The following is a 21,193-nucleotide window of genomic DNA, read 5'->3' as shown; positions in this document are numbered from 1 at the left end:
CTCCAAACAAGTTCTTAGAGGGCCCTGCTACCTGAGGAGCCTGACTTCATCTCTGCCCATCTTGCACCCCCATTCCTTAGGGGAACTGTCCCTTGTATATTCTCTCAAGGGACATTCCTTCTAGAGACTTTTGGGCATCACTGTTTTGCACTAACCCTTACCAGCTATCCCTTCTAAGTCATGCCTGGGCCTTCTTGGCACATCCAGCCCAAGGAATGAGGTCCCAGGATAACCCAGCCAGGGGACACATGCCACTCACAGGTCCTCCTCGGGCCAGGCAGTGAGATAGAATGTCATGGGTATGCCATTAGTCCCAGATCTTGGGATAGGTCAGGACATACTTCCGTAGCATGAGAGGCAGATGAGTTCAGATACCCCAGCTTTTAGTGGAGATCTGGAGTTCTGTGACTGAAGTTCTGAGGAAATACCAGCTGCGCAGGTGCTGGGGCAGTGAGGAGGTCTGAGCGGCAGTGCAGAGTAAGAATTCTATAAGGGCCAGGTAGTGGTGGTGCACGCCTTTAATCCTAGCACTTGGGATGCAGAGGCAGACGGATCTTTGTGAGTTGGGGCCAGTCTGGTCTATAAAGTAAGTTCCAGGACAGCCAGGGCAGTTACACAGAGAAACCCTGTCCCGAAAAGCAAAAACCGAAACCAAAACCGAAAAAAAGAAGAAAAAAAAAAAAGAATTCTATAAGGAGCTTTGAGAGGTAGCCACAGACTCCCTATGAACCTCACAAAGTGTTCAGGCTTCTTAAGAGGACAACAGATCAGACCCCATGTCTCTTGTGGAAATGCAGGCAGCCAATCAGAACGAACTCCTGGGCAATGATGCTCAGTGTCTTCCAGCATCCCTGAACCTATGAGGGACTGACTGTTCCTCGCGTCCTGTGGTGGGAGGGATCTGCGCTCTCCTCCCTGGCTGGGGTTTTGACCTGCCTGTCTTTGCTAAGGTGGCTATTGGAAGGGCACCATAACTCTTCTGCACCATGACAAGTACCTCAGCAGCTTGCCAGAGAATGTCCACATTCTTATTCTTGCGTGCATGGACGTTCTGTCCTAGAAACCGCAGCAGCTCTGGCAGGCAGGTCTGACTCCGAGATCGAGGTAGACCTGGAAGAGAAGAGGAGTCCATGGCAGAGGGGATCCACTCAAAGATACTTCTGGGGAAGTATTTTCCTGCTTCACAGCAGGTATGGGAGAAAGGTGGCTGCGGATTTGAATATGGCTACCAGGATGCTGATCCTTGAATTTCCTCCACAGCTATTATGGCCACCATCAAAGGGCAGTGACTTTTATCTTTTGTTGGTTTTCCAAAGAGGCAGGAGAGGGGGATGTCAGAGGAACTATAATTACCCAAGCCTCTTGCCCCTCTAAGGGGCAAAGTGAGCAAGAAGTGAGGGTGAGATGCCTGGTTTCCAAACCCACATCAGGAATGCAGGGTGCTTGAAACAATGGGTCTTGACTAGGGAGTGGACAGAAACCTTGGGAGAGTCAAGTGCAGCCTCCTATGAGGGACCACAACTCACACTTGAAGGAAGAATTTTTGAATGGACCAGGGATCCCTAACCCCACTAATCCTAACAGCAACCCTCCTCCACTATGGAAGTTTCCAGGCCCTTGCAGGACCTCTTTAGCCCCCATGTCATATTGCTTTACCCAAGAAACCTGGGACAGAACCATTTCTGAAGGTATTATGAGGGGTACTAGAGAATTTTATGTCACCATGACACCAGCCAAGTTGTTTTGGAATAGAGAACCGCAATTGAGAAAATGCCTCTGTCAGACTGGCCTGTGGCAAGTCCGTGGCACACTGTCTTACTGATTATTGATATTGATGTGGGAGGTCCACCCCACTCTGGGTGATTTCACCCCTGGCTAGTGGTCCTGAATTCTATAAGGAAGCAGGGTGAGCAAGTCATGGGGAACAGTAGGCTCCTCCTCCGTGGCCTCTTCCTTTGACGGTGGACTGTGATGTGGAAGTATAAGCTGAAACAACCCCTTTTTCCCCAAGCTGTTTTCGGTCATGGTGTTTTATCACAGCAACAGAACCCCTGACTAAGACACTATGAAAGGATCCATATGCTTAAGGGCAATATGTTTAAAGTTCTCAGACTGCTGGCTTCAGGGCCTCAGTCAGAACCTTGCAGTGTACCTCCTCCCCTGACCATGCCATATCAGCAGCAGGCGAGGGTCACAGAGAAAACAATGTTTCAGGGGACACCCTTGCCTTCCTGGGGCTTCCTGTAGCCTGTGTCTCCTCCTCCAGTCTAACCAGCACACTAGGGAGCCCAAGCAGAGGCAGCTTTTTCCTATTTCCCAAATGAGCACAGCCAAATGACTGCCAATGTCTTCTCCTGGGTCCTTCTTAACTGACTAGGAATACAGGTTTCAGGCAACCTTTCCTTTCCCTGGACACACAGACTAACGCTGACTCCTCATGGTTCACAACAGTGCACATGGGACAGCACGCAGGGCTGGTGCCTGGCTCAGCGGACCCTGCAATGCTCTCACACTGCTGTCTCATCATCGCTTCTCAAGTCTAGGGTTCCTGTCACCTTCTAAGGGAATGCGAGGGAAGCCTGCTTATATCCCCAGTCAATACACCACTCCTTTTCAGACCCATCCCCCACACAAGAGAAACCAAACTTATCTCCAGTCAAGGATGGTGTCTGTATGCTCTGTGCGGTACCCAAAGAGGCAGGGGCTGTCTCACTGGGGATAAACATGGCAAAGGCTCAGTGAGTTTACTGGGATGATGTCAGAAGACTTGCACAGCTATAAGTTATACTGAGCAGCGCTGGGCTTCTTCCTGAGTTCTGTGGCTGCCTGAACCCTCTCTGATGTGTCCTCACATGGAGAACAGAGAACCATACATGAGTACATCATGGAATTCCACTGCTCTGGGGGACTATGGCAGGGTCATATGAAGTGTCTTTTCTGCATCTTGCTTTACATGCCAGGGACATAAACTCATAGACAGCTCATGCAGAACCCCTGGACTGCCTCCAAGAACCCCTGGTGCTCCCAGAAGATGCACACAGTCTTCCACAGCAAGTACCAGTGAGAAGCAGAATATGGTGGCAGAAAATGCTATGCCATATATGGCAGAAGAGCATCAGCTGCAGAAGAGGGAAGCAGGGACTGCAGCACTGGGGAAGCTTTCCTGGTGGGATGCAATGCCATGTACATATGTGAGGGTGGAGAATCTATCCATGTAGGCTCTGTGCACACACATGGATGTCATACTGCTGCAGTAGAATGCACAAGGCAGCATTCAGATCAGAGAGCAGAGGGCTGGAGCTCAAGCATCCAAAATGAAGACTGCACAAGCAGTGGAAACAAGTTATGAGTGAAGAAATACTCACAGTCCTCTGGCAAAACCTCCTTGAACTGCTCAAAGTAGGAATTTAACCGCACCAAACTCTCTATGTTGATGACTTCTTGTAAGGATGTGTCTCCAAACCTTGGAGAGAATCAGACATCAGCAGAAGGGCCATGCCATCTTCCTCTAACAAATTGAAAGCTACAAGAAATCTATGAGGATTGATTCTCCCAAGCAGAAAACCTGCAAGTCCAAACCCCAAGTCTCTTTTTCCTTCCTGAGGATGAAGCCATCCCTACAGCACTGGGGACAGATTTCACAAGCAGAAGGTACTGTAACTCACTACAGGTACGCCTAAGAGTGATGTGCCTAAAAGGACACTGGTTCCGCATCCGCACTTGCTGCAGTTTGGTAAGCAGTCTCCCCATGCAAGTTCACACGTGGAAGGCTTGGGCTCTGGGCACCAGAGAGAGTGACTGAATCCTGATGACTCACTGCTAAGTTTCCAGGAAATGCTTTATTAGGAGCTGGGGTCTAGTTGGAGGAGACAGACACTGGGCACGTCTTGAAAGGGTCAGCTTTGTCTTCTGACCCTTCCTGTCTCAGACACATGGGCTGAGCTACTCTGCCCACCATATGAGCTCTACTCCATGATCTCCAGTCTTGACATGCACAGGCTGAGGAGCAATGGAACCAGCAACCACAGCCAAAATAAACCTTTACTTCTTAAGTTTTAAATCTTTTTATAGGTATTTTGTCACAGCAACAAAAAGTGGCCAAAAGCATTGAGGCTCAGAAACTGGAAGGTCCATTGAGTGTCACAGGCTCTCAGCTTACAGTTCTCATGTCTTCCTGCCTCAAAGGAACCCAGGAAAGAGTATAGCAATGGGAGAGCCAGGAATAAGGAGATTATGCTGGGATCTAAGTCACCTTCTGCTGTGTGAATGCTAACTGTCCCTCTGGGCTGGGCTGGGGCCTTTGCTCTTTCCTCATCAAGTGGGTTTGACCTAGGCCCACTACATGTTGCAAGAATGACTATACCAAATACATGAGGTAAGCAATGGATGCTACCTGCAAGGAAGGTGGTGAATAGTTAAAAGGAAGGGGGAGGAGGAAGAGTCCTGCAGTTGCGCAATCTGAGACCTGGGCCCTGAGTGCAGTCCACCCCCCACCCCCCGCCCTATGCCATACCAGCATTAGCCTCAGACTGTTCACCCTGGTACCCACACTTGTGTCTAGCAGGCATCTAGGAGCCATCCCTTGGGGAAGGAGGCATCTTTCCATTCTGTGCAGTCTCCCTTCATCTCAGAAGCAAAACAAACTTATAAGTGTGCTGCCGGAGCAAGCAAGCAAACCAAGCCAAAGCTGCCCCCTCCTCGACTCCACCCAACATGCACATTCCCCTCCTCTACCCCATCTGCTCACTGCACCTGGACTTGTCTCAGTCCTTTCCAGAAACTGCCTAGCAGCAGCTGGATGCAGGGAACATCACTCTCTCTCCTGGGACATCTTCAGCTGGAGCTCCCACAAAAGGCCCACTCTCCTCAAACTAGATTCTTCTAGCTCTTACCTTGGGAGAGCTCTGTTTCCTATGCTGGTGCTTCAACCTAGGCCCAGGCACCATCTTCCCCATTGTCCTGCTCAGAGAAGGCACCAACCCACTTGTCTAATCTAGAAGCCTAGGGCCTCAGTCTACTGATTCCCCTTCTCAGAACACTACACCACGCTCTGCCTTTCAGATCCATGGCATTGCCTTGTGGTCCAGTCTCTTCAGCAACAATCTCATGTTTCCCTTGACTCCTTTCTACCCATGGGCAGCAATATGACCTAATTAGCATGTACATCTGATCATGCCCTGTTCTACTAAAAGTCATACTACATCTCCCAGCAACCACTGTGTATTTCCCAAGCGGAGGTGAGCCCACACCCACAGCTCCACAGACACTAAACACCCAGCTGCAAAGGCACCAGGAGAATGGCACACACCTCTCAGCCAGTGTCTGTTGCTCATTGATGCCCACGTTGAAGAGGACTGGCTGCACCCGCAGCAGCATGCCACTCTGGATCTCTCGGGGCAGGGAGTCAAACAGTGGTCCTGGCAGGGGGATTCGCACATTAAAGCCATCACTAGAGAAGAGAGAAAAGTAGGGGTGAGGTCAGGACACTGCGAGTAGGGGACAGACCCAAAGCATACTCCAGAGCCATGGGCGACACTCTGGCCATTGTGGCTCAAGTGCCCACCCACACCTTTAAGGAGAAATTATGAAATTGGTATGGGTAGGGGGAAGACTGTATGCCATGTTTTAAAAGAGTAAAACAGAAAAATAAAATAAAATGAAATAAAAGCAAAGCGCAAGGCAGACTATGTCCTGTGTCCTGAGACACACACAAATTAACCACACTGCTGTTGACTGGAATATTTAACACATGATTCTTTACCGGTTTCCTGTGATGACTGGCAGCATGTCAGCTGATGTGTTCGAAGTGGCCTGGGTGACTTTAAAGGTCACGTTCCTCAAGTCCATGATTCCAAGGCTCATGTCCTCCAACATGGCCAACTCCTCTCCTGAGAGGAGTTGATAAGAGAGAAGGGTGATGTCAAGGCCTGCTACTCTCCCAGGGCAGTTGTGAGCAGAGGGTTAAGGGCATGGATGGGAGGCACTCTCTGAGCCCCGTTCCCGACACAGTGCTCTGTGAGAGAATCCGCCACTGACCACATAACAACATTGCAAATGTAGGTGGGGGATTGGGCTCCATCCTTCTCAAACTTTTTGTGCATGGAACCTCAAAAAGCTATGCCAGCTCTTCAAGGATGAGAAGAAAAACAGTAAAACTGTTTTGCTGTGGCAAATTTGTCCACCAGCCATGGCTGGATACCTCATCAAAAACCCATAATCTGGTGAGACTGGGTGTATTCAGGGTGGTATGGCTATTAGAAGAAGAAGAATGCAAATAGATTCATATTTATCACTCTGCACAAAAATCAAGTGGATCAAAGACCCCAACATAAAACCAGATACACTGAACCTGGTAGAAAAGAAAATGGGGAACAGCCTTGAATACATTGGCACAGGAATAAGGAAGGCTCAAGGGAGGGATGCATGGATCTTCCAGAGGAGAAATAGAAGAAATATCTCAGGTGGCCAAGAACAGAAGGGATCAGTCAGGGGAGGATGGGGAGAGAGAGTTCTAGGAGAGACAACTAGAACTGGGAATTTTGCAGACAAGGTAAACACCTAGTGCAGTGGAAACTCCCTGGAATCTGAAGTGTGACACTCGCTAAGATTCCTAGTAATGGGGGATATGGTGTCTGAATACGGATATGCCCATCTCCTAAAACCAGGAAAGACTTCCAGTGGAGGGACTGGAGCACCAACCCAGCCACAAAATCTTTGACCTACAAATCTGCCTACAAGATGTACTGGGTGGTGCAGAAATTGTGGGAGTGATCAACCAATGACTGGTCTAGTTGGACCCATGCCACAGGAGGAAGTCTACTCTTGACACTGTCTGGAGGGCCAGGACCCAGAGGCTGGATGACCCAGAGACCTAGGATAGAACCAAACTTGACTGGAAAACAAAAACAAAAACAAAAACACTATGACCAGCCGGGCGGTGGTGGCGCACGCCTTTAATCCCAGCACTTGGGAGGCAGAGGTAGGCGGATCTCTGTGAGTTCGAAGAAACCCTGTCTCGAAAAATCCAAAACAAAAACAAAAACAAAAACACTATGACCAACAACAATGAAATGATTCTTTAATAGATTGATGCTGAGGCCAATTGTCATCAGAGAGGCTTCATCCAGCAATTGATGAAAACAGATGCAGAGACCCACAGCCAAACATTAGGTGGAGCTCAGGGAATCCCGTGGCAAAGGGGGAGGAGCCAGGGGGTCAAGGATACCACAAGAACACAGACCATAGAATCAACCAAACAGGGCTCATAGGGGCCCACAGAGACTGAACCAGCAACCAGGGAGTCTGTATGGGTCTGCCTAGTTCCTCTGCATTTATGCTATGGTTGTGTAGTTTGGTCTTCTTGTAGAACTCCCAATGGTGGGAGCAGGAGCTATCCCCGACTCTTTTGCCTGTTTTGGAACTCTTTTCCTCCTACGGGGCTGACCCATCCAGACTAAATATGTGGGGGAGGGCCCTACTCTTACTGCAACCTGATATGTCATGTTTGATTGATATCCCTGGGAGGCCTGCCCTTTTCTGAAGTGAAATGGAGAAGTGAATTGGGAGGAGAGAGAAGGGAGTGGGAAGCAACCAGGAGGAAAGGAAGGAGATAAATTTTGGGGTTAGTATAAGAAAGAAGAAATAGTAATAATAATAAAAAACCCCTATAATCCCAAAATGAAAAAAATTACTTTTGTCACATAGTCCATTTTCATCTTCTTGAAAGAAATAAATGGAAAACAAGTCTGGGGGGCAATATGGAATCAGCTTTTAAGTTTCTGCCCATCCCTTCCCCTTGACCCAGCAACTCTTCTTCTCAGCTAGAGAAAGGAGCTCATAGAATTACAAATGTCTTCAGTGTACAGGTATCTCTGCACCAGAGAGCAGTGATGGGAGCAATTCAGAAGAAACCCAAATTATCATCCATGTTCACTGGAAAGACCATCAAGATATTTTAACATCACCCCTGCAAACCAAGAGGAATACAGAGCTGCAGGATTATCACCTGGTTTTTGTTTTCTATCCTAGTAATGTTTGGACTCATTGAAATTTGGAAAGAAGGGGTAGAGGCACAAACAGAACCACCTTTGTGGCCCTGGGCCAAGCTGGGGTCTCACCATAGGTGCTCAGGAGGCTTTCAAACTGGGCCAGCAGTCCGATGGTATAGAGCTGCCGCAGGAAGCCGTCATCATGCAGGCAGTTCCTCAGCTTGATGATAAAGCCGCAGATGAGGGCTGTCAGCTGTGGGGAGGCACAGGAACAGTGTGTAGAACAGGCGTTCTTACCCCAAGCAGAAGCTAGCACATGCCCTGGTCCCTTTGTTTCCACTGCTCCAGGAACATCAGCAGTATCTCTTCCCCCTCAGGGAAGAGCTAGGGGCTGGGACCACAGTAATCAAAGGCTATGGAGAGGGTGCTAAACACCATAATCTTGCAACACCTGTCAAAGGTGGGCTTGGTTTTGGCTCAGCTTCTGACATGACCTGCTTGGGGGTGTTCCTGAACTGAAACTTTCTGGAAGCTTAGAATCAATTCCCCATAGGGAAAGGGCTATCTATTCAGACCCACACCAACCCTGGAAAGAAGAGTGAATATAGCTGCCTAGTTTCCTTAGGGAGGTTTTCTGTGGCATCAAACAGGCTTCCCAGCATCAGTGGGAGAAGTACAGAGCACCAGCCCCCTACCAAGCTACTGACATCATTAGTTCCACTACTGGCATCTTTGAACTTGGGAGAGTCCTCTCACCTCTTCACTGAATGGTAACTGAAATCTTTAGATGGAGCCCTGTGACAAGCCACAGAACTTGAGTGCCTGCCCTTTCAACTGCACTGACGAGCACCCATGTGGCCCTCGGTCACATCCCTTGGAGAAAAAATGAAGGCGACAAAGAGGCCTTTGCCATTGCCTCTTGGTGCTGGGCTCTCCTGTCAGAGCTAGCTCTTCAGGAGGACAAACAGTCATCAGTAAGTTGTCTCCTTCCTGTGCCGCTCTACTAAGTGAGCATAAAAGCAACAGGTTGGGGAAACAAGGCCACCTGTGATTTCCACAAGTAAAGGTGGAAGGGCAGGGGGCCTGAGTCTGTTTTCTCTGTGGTAGAAGGTGCCCTGACCTCCCTTATTTCCTCTGGGGCTTACAGTTTGGCAGAAGACGACGTCACGGCGGTACTGCAGGCTCAGGTATGAGGCAATGGTGGGGGCACTGTCCTGCATGAGCAGGAAGACCATGGCCTTCTTGGCTTTGTCGCTCATCATGGCCACACAGTCTGTGAGGGTGGTCAGCAGGGGATAAAGGGCCTCACTCCACTCACCTGCGCACGAGTGAAGGGTGTGTTAGAATTCGAAAGAAAGGCTTCCAGGAGGTCATGTAAAGCAGAAGCTCCCTACCCCTACCCATCCTCTCTCGCCCCTCAGCCCCTCTCTACCTTCTCAGCCTACCTGCCCCACCACATGGCCTGGAAAAGTAGCACTAAGTTCTGCCCAGAGTCAATTCTGCTCCGTCCCTCTGTCTGCACTGTTGTGGTAAGCTGAAGCAGTTCTACTCTGGTGTCATCCACATACACCAGACACCCTAAAACTACCAGTGACCCCTTCCTCAATAGGCAAGACTATGGTAGTTGCGGAAAACAACAAGAAAGGAAGCTTCTGCGGGTCATGACATAGCCACAATCAGATTCTGTGTGCAAGAAGAGCCAATCTCCTTCCACAGCATGGGGCTCCTTTACTCCACAAGGAATGCCCACACACAGGGGCATGCCATGGCCCTTCTCACAGTCAAGTGCCAACTCTGCTCCTGCCACCCCTCTGGACCCACGTTCCCACTTAGTTTTCTTTCAGAAATGTAAGGGGACTCTGACCCTGCACCAAAACAGCCCTTTATAAATAGAACCTCGGAGGGGAAGAGCAAGGCTAGGGGCAGCTCTGGGGCTGCCTTTGTTCCCTTCCTTTTTGGAAGACATCAAAAAGACACGTCACATCCAAAACCAGGCACCAGCACATCCCTACTGGGTAAAGCCGCACTCCAAAGCAGCGCACGGCAGTGCACATCCTAAGGGATGGAGTGCAGGTGCCTGAGCCTCAAGACCAGCAGCTGCACCCGGAGGGAGCCTCTGTCTTTCACACACACTGGAGAAGGGAGACCTGCCCTGCCCATTTGCCATCTGGCTAGCATTTTAACTCCAAGAATGTGTGTAGGAACTTGCCCACACTCAGCGACAGGCCAGTGTGGACTCAGTACACAGAACAATCCAGGGTTGGAAGTAATCTAAATGGATATGCACACTGCATGTGGACAGGGTTATGTCTGTAATGGAAAAAAGGCTTAAATTTAGCAGAAAGGTCTTAGCAAATATGACACAGTGACAAAGAACACTGGACTGAGAAGTGGAAAATATGAGTTCCAGGCCTGGCCGTGGAGCAGTGGGGAACACAGGCAAGGCCCTGGACCCCTCAGCCATGTGATACCTTTTTGGGAAATAAGAGAGAAGCACTAGATAGGCTCCCAGACCTCACTCTCCCTCTGAATTCCTCAGACACCAAGTTCCAGTTTCTGGTTTCTCTGAAGAACTCTGCCAACAGTCTGTCTAAAATGGCCAATGAAAACCAGGGAGTAGAGCATGACACTTGAGAACAGCAGTCAGTAAAAATCTTCTTCATAAGCCAGGTATGGTAGAGCACGCCTATAACCCCAGGGCCTGGGAGGCTGAGGCAGGAGGATGACAAGTTCAAGGCTAGCCTGGACTATATACTAATATTCAACCTCAAAAAACAAAAGCAAAAACAAAACAACAACAAACAAGCTCCCTCTGTTCCCCAAATATTGCTCTTCAGCAAGAATTGAAATGCTTAGATCAAATGTAGTCATTTTTACTTTGCTTTTCCAATTCTTATACATAGACAATTCATAAGATAACCATGGACATTTTAACCTGAAAATAATCAAAGTATTAAGTTGTTTTAACTAAGCCAAGTTTCCCCAATATGAATTTTTCACTTTAATCATTTTTTTTTTTCAGAAATGAAACTCATATAAGAACGACTGATTTGCTAAACTGGAAAGAAGGTAGAGAAGAAATGGCTAAAGGGCAGTACAAGACTTGTCTTGGAAAACGGGTGACATGACACAGCAAGGGGGTGGGTGTGACACTTGGCAGACGGTATCCGACAAGGCCACCAGCCACCATGTCCAGCGTCTCTGATAGCCTTCTCATCATACCCACACAGAGGCCAAGAACCCTTGTAAGAACGGGTACCTGTATGACTGACTCTCAAGCCACTATCTGCAGCAGCCAGCTTGCTTCTGCCAAGGAGACAGCAGGAGCTAGAGGGTAGTAGGTGTTTTGAGTATGAATAGAAACTCACATCAGCTGTGGAAAATCCACCAGTGCTTCCCAAGTAGCAAAAGAGTTCTATAAGCCAGGCAGAAACCAGAGTGATGAGGAGCCCCTGAGCTCCTGCCATAGGCTCACAGGCCACCCCTTCTGGTCCTCATTCCTGGCCATGGTCCCAGACTTGCTGTATTAGCTGTGCATCTACTAAGGCTCATGACCCTGAGGGTTTATCTGATACTGGGATCTAAGACCCACTCAAGGCTGCAGCACCGGACATTTGGGGAGAGAGAACTATAAAAGGGATGGAGGGCAAACTGGGAAGGTGTGACGAGCCCAGCTAGATACTACTTCAGTGAGGCTTGGGACTGCTGCCAGGTAGCCACAATAAGTGGACTCACGATGCTGTCAGTGGGTGAAACTGACTCTATACATCCTGTGCCCATTGTCTGCTGTACTCTAGATATAAAGCAGGTGTCTTCCCACCTCACATCTACTCAGAAATAGGAAGTCATTGGACTGATCATGCAGATAATTTTTTAGAGTAAAAAACTATTTGGGCGAAGAGAGGCGCATGCATACTGTGAGAAAACCACAAGCCAAATACAGGGAGCTCACTGGGAACTAGATCAGGGGTCAGCTCACCGAGGAGGGCAACAGAGTCTCTGCTGTACTAACTCAGAACACCAGGTGACAGACAATAAACTATAAAAATGCAGGCTGTGGCCAGGATTTAGTTCAAGACTATAGTTCGCCAACCCCTGAGCTAGAACCAGGGACATTAGGTTCTCCATAAAAAGGTAGCAGAAAGATTTCATTTTTAGCAGTAATCCCAACCGAAGCCTGGACTGATGTCTGGTGAGAGTTCTAAAGCTACATTCAGAAGCTGAGCAGAGGATGCTACACCACCACATACCCAGAGGATACAAACCATCCAGCTGCACCTTCAGAGCTATGTGCAAAAGCTCTGGTGAATGTGCAAGAAACACTCACAAACATGTAGCTTTCTAAATCACATCACCCACCTCAGGACCCAGTGCACTCAGAGGTAAATCACTTGAAAAGGCTTTAGGATGCAGAAGGAAAAACACAATGTGTCTAGCAGCCTGTTTCAGGCCGTAATTCCTTCAGTCCCGCTGGTCCTTTACCAAGCCTCAAAACAAAGGAAGTCCTAAGGTATTTTCCCAACACAAAACAATCTTAGATAATTGAGCTACAAGCACTACCTGAATATTTAAAGGACACCAGCAGGAGCCTTGAGCGGAAACCACGTACCTGGACTGGACTCTTCAGGAGGGGGGCTGCAATCTGCACAGAAATGGAGGGCAACAGGGATGATTAAGGAGCGGCACACAGTTCAAACATGAGCAACTCAGTCTCAGAGAAGAGGCCTGGGCTCAGGGGCCTCTTACTCAGCTTCCCAAGGGCATGCCTGCTGCTGTGAGCAGCTGAGCCCTCTCAGTGGTGAACAACGCTGATTCACCAGAGTCAACATCCATGTTGCTAACACTTCAACATAAAATGTTCTTCAAGGTGAGTGAACCAACACACACAATGCCACAGATGCCACACTGATGACGGTGCAGTGATGGAGCCCATGTTAGCTTACAACATCAAATGAGACAAACTGACCAAGCAAGTCTGCATGTCAACGCTGGAGCCCACTGCCTTGACTCACTGGGGAATCCAGAGTTCAAGATCTACTGCTGCGCTCCAAACTGGTAAGGCCCAATGATAAACCAGTATGCCAAAAGAACATTATACCAGTCTTTAAAACCCAATTCAACTAAATGTAAACGTTGTGTGGTTGGAAGATGGCTCCAATTAGAAAGCTACTCCACTTAGGCCATCCCTCCGGCTGGGCTGCCCTTCTTCTAGACTGTCCCCCTCCAGCTGGGCTGTCCCTCCATTTGAACTGTCCCTCCAGTTAGGCTGTCCCTCAAGGTCTTCAAAGAATACCAATTTTGATTCTAATTCTAATTTTGTTGAGTCTTACTAGGATGGACTCATTTCAATTTCACATTTCCCTTCAAAATGGTAAAATTCTTAGTTAAATGGATTTGCCATCTGAGAAAAGACAGTTTGAAAAGGCATCAAAAGAGTAAAATTGGATTTCATTTTGTGTCTGAACTTCGGTTCAAAGGATGTCTATGGGAAACCAACATGAGAAGGTTTCAGATCCCCAGGACTAGCCAGGATGAGCTTTAGGGGGTATCAGGAGGGACTAAGTATGTGTCCCTCCTCCGTTGTATTTGGATATGACTTCATAAACTGATGAGAGGGACAGAAAATGTAAGACTTTCTGTAAGTTGAAGAGCTCGGCCTCTTTGGCCAGAACTCATACCCTAAGACCAGGAACACTCAAGGGTGTGAAATAATACGGCCAGAGATTTTTAGCCTCTATCTGGCTAATGAGAACTATTCCAAGCCTTGAAAAACTACGTGTTTTTATGTTTATTTACTTTTACCACACCATAACCTCTCCTCCAGGACTCTGAGTCATGAATGAGGGAGAGAATCTAGGAGCCTCCTTTATGAATACCTGTGCTCATCTCGGGGTGTGTGTGTGGGTCCACTCTGGCAGTAGTCTACTAGGGGACAATTCCATTTGGTAAACATACTTTCCAGCCCCAGAGGAAAAAGGATGCCCCTCGGGTGCTCTCGGAGTGGTGGCCCCTAGCTGGTCTTAAGTCATGGAGTCCTTTGAGATTTGATGACCACAATGGACTTTCTCCCTATTCACTGGCAAACTTCAGCACGTGCTCTCAGGAATGCAAGAGGCTGGAGTATACACAGCTCCCAGCTAACAATTCAGTATGTGATCTTTGGGTTACATGAGGCTGGGGTGTACACAGCTCTTAGCTAACAATTCAGCTTTTGAGAAAATGTTCCCACCAGGCTGGCCTGTCGACAAGCTCATAGGGTATTTTCTTTTCTTTCTTTTTTTTTTTTTTTTTGGTTTTTTCGAGACAGGGTTTCTCTGTGGCTTTGGAGCCTGTCCTGGAACTAGCTCTGTAGACCAGGCTGGTCTCGAACTCACAGAGATCCGCCTGCCTCTGCCTCCGAGTGCTGGGATTAAAGGCGTGCGCCACCATCGCCCGGCTAGGGTATTTTCTTAATTAGGGACTGATGTGGGAGGGCCCAGCCCACTCTGGGTGGTGCCACTCCTGGGCTGTATAAGAAAGCAGGCTGAGCAAGCCAGCAAGGAGTGTTCCTCCATAGTCTCTGAATGAGTTCCTACCATGACATCCCTGGATGACAGACTAGAAGCTCTAAGCTCAAATAAACTGTTTCTTCCCCAAGATGCTTTTGGTCATGGTCTTTATTACAGCAATAGAAACCTAACTAGGACAAGAACCACAGACAAGTGAGACACAAAGACAGACAGCCTGATCACATAACACACTAGCTCCTAAATTCTAAACCATCTAACCATTTTTCTTCTGTATCAGCAGAAACTATTTAAAGTTACAAATAAAATCATATACATTTCTTCTTCAGTCCTGAAGTAGCCTCATTCATACACAGTAGGCAGGGGATCTACCACATAACTATATCCCTAGCTCTACAGACAAGTTAAGATTAAAGAGAAGTAAGTAATGAACTTTGAGGAAAAAAATAAACAGGAAAATGAGAACAAAACAGACACAAACTAGTTCGATGAATCAGTCACAGGCTTGGAAAGGTGACAGCTGTAATCCCCCAAGATAGAAAAGTAGATGACGTGGACACTGCTGAGACAGAGCTTCAAGTAGGACAGTGCCCTAGACACAATGCAGACAGACAGAAGGCAAAGGACACGCAACACATGAAGGATGTATGGGGAACTCTGGCAAAGGCGCAAGATTCTGCCTTCAATGGCCACTGTCAAGTGAGAATTTCAGAGTCCTCATCACACGAACCCTAACCCTGCACATCTTGGGTGTCCTTACTGCAGTTTAAAGCTCCCCAAGGAGAGGGAAGAGAAGGCAGAAGCTGGTATGCAGTCAGGGCTCAGATGACTTGACCCAAGTTTTCTTCAGCTCTTTTAGAAGAAAAGGTGAGAGGCATGAAAGAGGAAGGACAAGGATCTACTTGTTTGTAGACACATCAGTCCTCAGCCTTTAAGCTTTCTTGAGGGCAGTACTCAATATGCCTTGTGTCCCTTTCTCAAGTGTACTCTACACTCAAGGTCCCCCTCTAAGAGTGGGGTCAAACAGGTCAGTCTAACTTCCCTGCCATCTGACTGAGTTACAAGACCTTCAGCAACATATTTCTGCTGGATAAGAGTATGCCAGCCAATGAAAAGAGCCTGTGAAGCTGCAAGCACCCCTCATCCAGCATCGTCCCTACAAAGCTCACTTTTTTTTTTATCAGTGTATCCATTCCCAACACAACAAAAATAACACCACAGAGACATCTGCATCCAGCCCCCATCAGGTTTTCAGGTTGGCTTACAAACCTGAAAAGACTTTACAGTCATGACACCGTGGCCCAGGAGAGCACAATCTGCCCATGGTGGCGATGCAGATTCAGTGGGCTCCAGCTGCATGGAAAGACAACAGGAACCTCCACCCTGCCTATCTGCTGGTGGATTCCCCCTGACACCCTGCATAGCCTGACAGCCTTCCCCTGTAGTCTGCTTGGGGGAGGCGGGCATGGAATCAGAGACACGGACACACAGACGTGATGAGGCACAAGTCGAGGCAGCATGGGAAGCGTGGATGCATACGCACGTGTGTTTGGGTGAGGATGGCATGCAGCAGTGGGCATGGAGGAGGGGCATGTCGAGGAGGGGGCGTCACAGAAGGGGTCCTCCGGTCTGATCCAGTAGGCTTGGCTGTCCCGGTTACCTTTCTTGCTGGAGCAGGTGCCTGAGCAGGGGAAAACATCCTCACAGCCCTCCTCATGAAGACGCTCCTTCTGCAGCAGCTTGTCCACCCGCTGGATGATGCACTCCAGGCTCTTGTCCACATTCAGCCACACTTTCTCCTGAAAACCAAGAAGATTGTCTGGGTCAATTTGAGCAACAGAAAAACAAGAACAAAACACAGCCTACCCCTATCTCTCCCCTAGACCCAGTCTGATGATGTCTAAATCGCCATTCAAAACAGATTTGTTTCTCAAAGACAATCTGCCGCCTGTGGTCACTGACTTAAAAGCTTGGCAGACATTGGCTGCCAACTCTACGGAAGACAGACAGCCTTCCAGTCTCAGCCAACAGGCCACAGGCACTAAGAGCTCCTATATGGCTTCCTTCCACTGCAGGCCACCTATAATCACCACACACTGAGGTCTCCTTCTGATGGACAGGAGTGGAAACAGCTGGTGGCAGGGGTGGGGAGTTGGGAGGAGAGCGCAGTCTGAAGTGAGCTGCAGAAAACCATGCAGACCACAGGATGCCCGGGCTAGATGAACACTTTGCTGCTGGTTAATAATTCAGTGCTTCACAGGATACCTCTGAGCAGAAGCCTCAACAATGACAAGTATCATGTGTCCCCTCCTAAAGAGACAAGGAGTCAGTCTTCTGGCCACTTCTGGGACAACAAAGTGACATGTCAGGGGCAGTAGGAGCCTGAGCACCTGAGTGCCTACATCTGGAAACAAAGAGCCCTAAGGGGCAACGGGTGAGCAGAGGGCTGAGAGAGGCCAGGCTCCCAGAGCAATCACGAACAATTTACACCCTCTATGGTCTAGAAATAGTCTATGTCTCAGTATCAAGAGGCCTAGAGCCATCAGGGAAGCAGACCTGGAGCTCGCCAACAAAGGAGCTGGCCTTTTAGGCACTTTGTGAGGGAAGACACAAGCAGTTTTACAGTTCAGCAGCAGGGCCACAGGCAGGGGCAGCAGACTCACCCACTCCTCCTCATGCCAGTCCACCTGCAGGGAAGATCGGCTGCTCCTCCCTGCCCACCTGGCCATGAGGGTGTCCTGGTCATTCCGAAGCATCACCTGTTCCTCCTCAGTAGAGGTAGGGGAGGCCTTGGAAGCGATGTAGTCAGGCCGTGCTGCGTTCAAGCCATGGATGGAGTTGGCCAGCAGCTTACAGTCACAGACAGTGACCAACTGTCGGGTCTGTGGGTACACACAAGTCAGGGTTGCTAAGCATGCTTTCTCTTGGAGAAGAAAACAGGCTAAGGCCAAGGTTTCTGCCACCCATCCTGTTCCACAGAACCTACTAGGATAGCATTCTCTAGGGTACCTGAAGACAAAGGCAGCATGTGACCTGGCAGGGGCAATCTCAGCAAGAATTCCCTGGGAGACTAGAGGACACAGGGGTCTATTTAAGATCTGTTTATCGCAGAAGTGGTCAAGACAGAAGAGAAGGAGCTGAGGAATCCTAGCTGACATTTTCTGGCTATGTTTGTCTTTTACCCCAGCTCACTAGAGCAAGGGGCACCAGCCTTGACAACATGGTGGAATGTGCCCCAGCCTCCCAGGGGCTAATTCCTGGTCACACATTACTTTGGTACAACTATTAAAGCATTTTTTAATATTCCAGACTCTGAGCTATTGGACTCTTGGCATCGCACTTCTGGTTTTGGAGACTGCAACAGGAGCTCTGTCGTTCCTAGTTTTACTGCTGACAACTACAGCTTCCTTTCTTAGTGGTCCTGCTCTGTCTTCATACTGTGAAAACTCATATGAAGAACATAACACATTCTGAGCAGGAACAAGAGCTCCTGCCCAGCAAATCAGGAGTGGGTGGAGAGGTGTAATCAGAATCTGTGTGCGAAGGGAAAGAGATGGAGTAATAGGATCACCATCTATCAGAAGTTGACAGTATGCAGTATTCAGAATGCAGATTTTTAATCAGGACTGAGTTACAGTTAAACAGATTCTTTAAAATTAATTATGTATAAGCCAATAAGATTATATAGTTCATTTATTATGTCTGAATAATTGCTACATAGGTGCTGACTAGGAAGTCACTAAGGACGCTAATGTGTGCAATGAGCCCCAAGAAAATGCGAAGATTTACTTGCTAAAAGACACATCAACACACTGGCTTCAAGTCACACCTGAGAATCATAGCCTGGGCTCTGACCATGGGCAGATCCCCAAACTTCCCAGTAATTTTGTAGGTAGTGGACATAAAAGAGAAACCTTCAAGGTCATCACAATGCTACTCTTAAGACCAGCTCTAGGCATGCTTGAGTGGCCCTAGGTGGTCTAGTAGTTTCCAGAAATCCAAGGGATCTCTCTACCCCACATGCATTTGGGCAGCTCCTCCTACCTTGTCTGCCAAGATGGCGAGCGTCCTCTCAAGGCCAGTGGCAGACCTGTCCTTGGCCGCCCTTGAGAGTCGTTCTGCGTAGTAGCTAACTTGGGTTTTCAGGGTGTTGATCTGGGCAATGATCTCCTTGGCTCGGATGATGTCCTGTGGTATGTAGATTATGGACTGGCAGCTAGATGATGTACTAAAAGGAACAACAGGTCCTAAGGAGCTCTCCAAAGTCATCCACCCCACCCACAACTAACCCTAAAATAAAGGGGTATCTTCCTGACAAAGTTTAGTCTCTGATGGGTAAAGGTCACTCTTGAAAGATCCTTTTTATCTAAGAAGAAGTATAAAATATACATATAGAAGACAAAGACTTTTATGTGCACTTGTATCTGTACATGTCCACATATTTACCACAAGCATGTACATGTCTATAATACATTGGAATATCACTGTAATAATTACCCAATGCTGGGATATTATCTAGAAATTTCATCTATTAACTTATAAGCAATCTTTCAGTAGAGATCTGGGGTCTGCTTCCACCAGAAAGAATCAAATTACCACACTGTAATAGATGTTGGACTATATATTAAAACAAAGCAAAAAGACAAAGAACCAAAAACCATACTCTAATGCTTGCTTCTTCATTTGGCCATCCTGTGAGCAAACCCACATCTTTATCTCATATACTTATTAACCACAGCAAGTTCTCAATACTGGGACTCTTTTCTCCTGTTATAGGACGTCTTTACGTTGACAACAACATTCCATAAGAGAAAGTAGAGACCTTGCCAACAGAGGCAGGCGCAACACCTCAATACCTCTGAAAGCCCAGTCCTTCCTCCTCCCTGGCTGCTCACCACCAAGCAGCAAATGTATATGGAAAGAGGACGTCAAAGTGCAAGGCCAGCTGCTGCCAGCATAATCGGGAGCTTCTGAGGGACCAGCTCCACATGCCCTAGCTTCATGGGTGGGTCAGCATGTATGGCCATCCAAGATGGCAACGATAAGCTTATTTCTCTTGCTCAGGTCTCAATCAAACAAACGTTATTAATTTTTTCAGACTATCTGAGGATGCCTAAGAAAATACGGAAGAGACATAAAAGTCCCCAATGCAGAGGTCTCCTAGGAGTTAAGAACACTGAGCTCTGGACAGAATGTAGTCCCTTTCCTTCTGAAATGAAGGGCTGACCTTGAGTTCCAGGAATGAGGAACAATAGTGACCCACCCTCACCCTCACCACATCCTACCCAACTTGTTGGAGGCAAGAGACACCTGAGACCTTTCCAGAGAGACCCAGGAGTAAGTCAGAAAGAAATCACTACTGCCCTTTCTGGACTACAGGGTAAACATGCAAACACCACAAACCAAACTGCCCCAGAAAGAAAGACCATCACCACAAGCCCACACACCACAACGGACAATGATGGAACTGCCAGAAGCCCATGCAGCAGATGGCGAGGAGCCTGTGCAGCACGAGAGTCATTCCACAGCACCGTGAGCATGAGCTACTTTCCAGTCTGCAATCTTTCCCAAATGAATAGCTGCTGCTTGGGACAATCGGGTCCTGGCAATACATTTCCAAAAAGAATTTAAAAATAGAATCTCTTCTTCCTTGTCCTCAAACTTTAGAGTCTACATGAACTATGTGCTGTGTGTGTAGGTCTACTGCTGTGTGTGCCCATGGGCTTGCATACTCTGACGGGTGTGCATCACCCCCCGCTCACCCTGTGCTCTAAGAAGGCAAGTTATAGTAGGACTGACACACGAAAGGGTGTGGTGAAGGTACGAATGGGCAAGTTCCAAGAACTGCTCTTGGGGACTTCAGGAACATGTAAGTACATGCACTTAGTCAGTCAGCTCCCAAATCAGGAGCCACACCGAGGCAATGGGTGGGGTGCAGCGGCTATACTGCCTTGTAACACACAGTCCTCCAGCAAAAGGACATCTCTGTTCTAGTCATTTTCTGGGCTCCCACCTCTTCCAGCAACAGGCCCGGAACAATGGCCTCAAGTTAAACCCCTCCCCCAGATCTGCTGACCTGTACTTCCTCACAGTGGAGGCAATGGGCTAAACACAGAATGTCATGTACGCATAAGTGGCGTACCTAACATGCAAAGTAATGCTGGCTATGAAGAGTGAGGCTGTCAATGCACAGTTGACAGTCCTGTGGAATTGCCTCCACCCCCAGATTTGGGTATCCCCTTGCTCCCAGGCGGGAAGGTCCCACCTGTCTTAGGAAAGATTGGAATCATGGGAGAAGAGTGTAAAAGCACGGTAGTAACCAAGCCCATCCTGAGATATGGAAGGTCTGGTGTCTTCAGTTAAGATGGAACCTGAAGAACTTCCTAGATCATGGTCACGTAAAACACCTGCGCTGGAACAGTGGGGCCGTGGCTCTCCATGTTTTACTTTCACTACTAATGCCTCAGGCCCTTGGGAATTTGACTCCTCATCCTATGAAAAAGAGTGAACCTCCCTGAACTGGGCATGATGCCACAGATCTGTAATCCCAGCTACCGAAGGCTGAGGCAGGACGATTACAAGTTTGAGAAAAACCTTGGCTGCAGGATGAGTTCAAGGTCAGCTTGGGTGGACTTAGTGAGTTCTGTCTCAAAATTTAAAAAAAAAATTTAAATGGTTGGAATGCAGTGAAGCGTTAAT

At 48.2% G+C, this 21,193-nt stretch overlaps 1 protein-coding gene across 9 annotated transcripts in view; it reads right to left on the bottom strand.

The window, feature by feature from the left end:
* Positions 1-21,193, bottom strand: part of Inpp4a (inositol polyphosphate-4-phosphatase type I A) — a 109,883-nt gene that overhangs the window by 11,531 nt on the left and 77,159 nt on the right. For 4 of the 9 annotated variants that reach the window (XM_057751936.1, XM_057751937.1, XM_057751934.1 and 1 more), the window contains 10 exons: positions 18,539-18,722; positions 17,158-17,376; positions 16,038-16,293; positions 12,598-12,630; positions 9,134-9,306; positions 8,118-8,241; positions 5,762-5,888; positions 5,309-5,449; positions 3,366-3,463; positions 998-1,110 (listed from right to left, as the gene is read on the bottom strand). In XM_057751936.1, coding sequence (XP_057607919.1) covers positions 998-1,110; positions 3,366-3,463; positions 5,309-5,449; positions 5,762-5,888; positions 8,118-8,241; positions 9,134-9,306; positions 12,598-12,630; positions 16,038-16,293; positions 17,158-17,376; positions 18,539-18,722 — 1,468 coding nt within the window. The remainder of the gene's footprint in view (positions 1-997; positions 1,111-3,365; positions 3,464-5,308; positions 5,450-5,761; positions 5,889-8,117; positions 8,242-9,133; positions 9,307-12,597; positions 12,631-16,037; positions 16,294-17,157; positions 17,377-18,538; positions 18,723-21,193) is intronic. The other 5 variants (XM_057751940.1, XM_057751941.1, XM_057751938.1 and 2 more) reach the window with 2 other exon arrangements.

Source organism: Chionomys nivalis, chromosome 19, assembly GCF_950005125.1.
Source record: "Chionomys nivalis chromosome 19, mChiNiv1.1, whole genome shotgun sequence".
Classification (NCBI taxonomy): domain Eukaryota; kingdom Metazoa; phylum Chordata; class Mammalia; order Rodentia; family Cricetidae; genus Chionomys; species Chionomys nivalis.
Note: the sequence above shows the minus strand (reverse complement) of the source record. Positions and strands in the feature narration are given on the sequence as shown.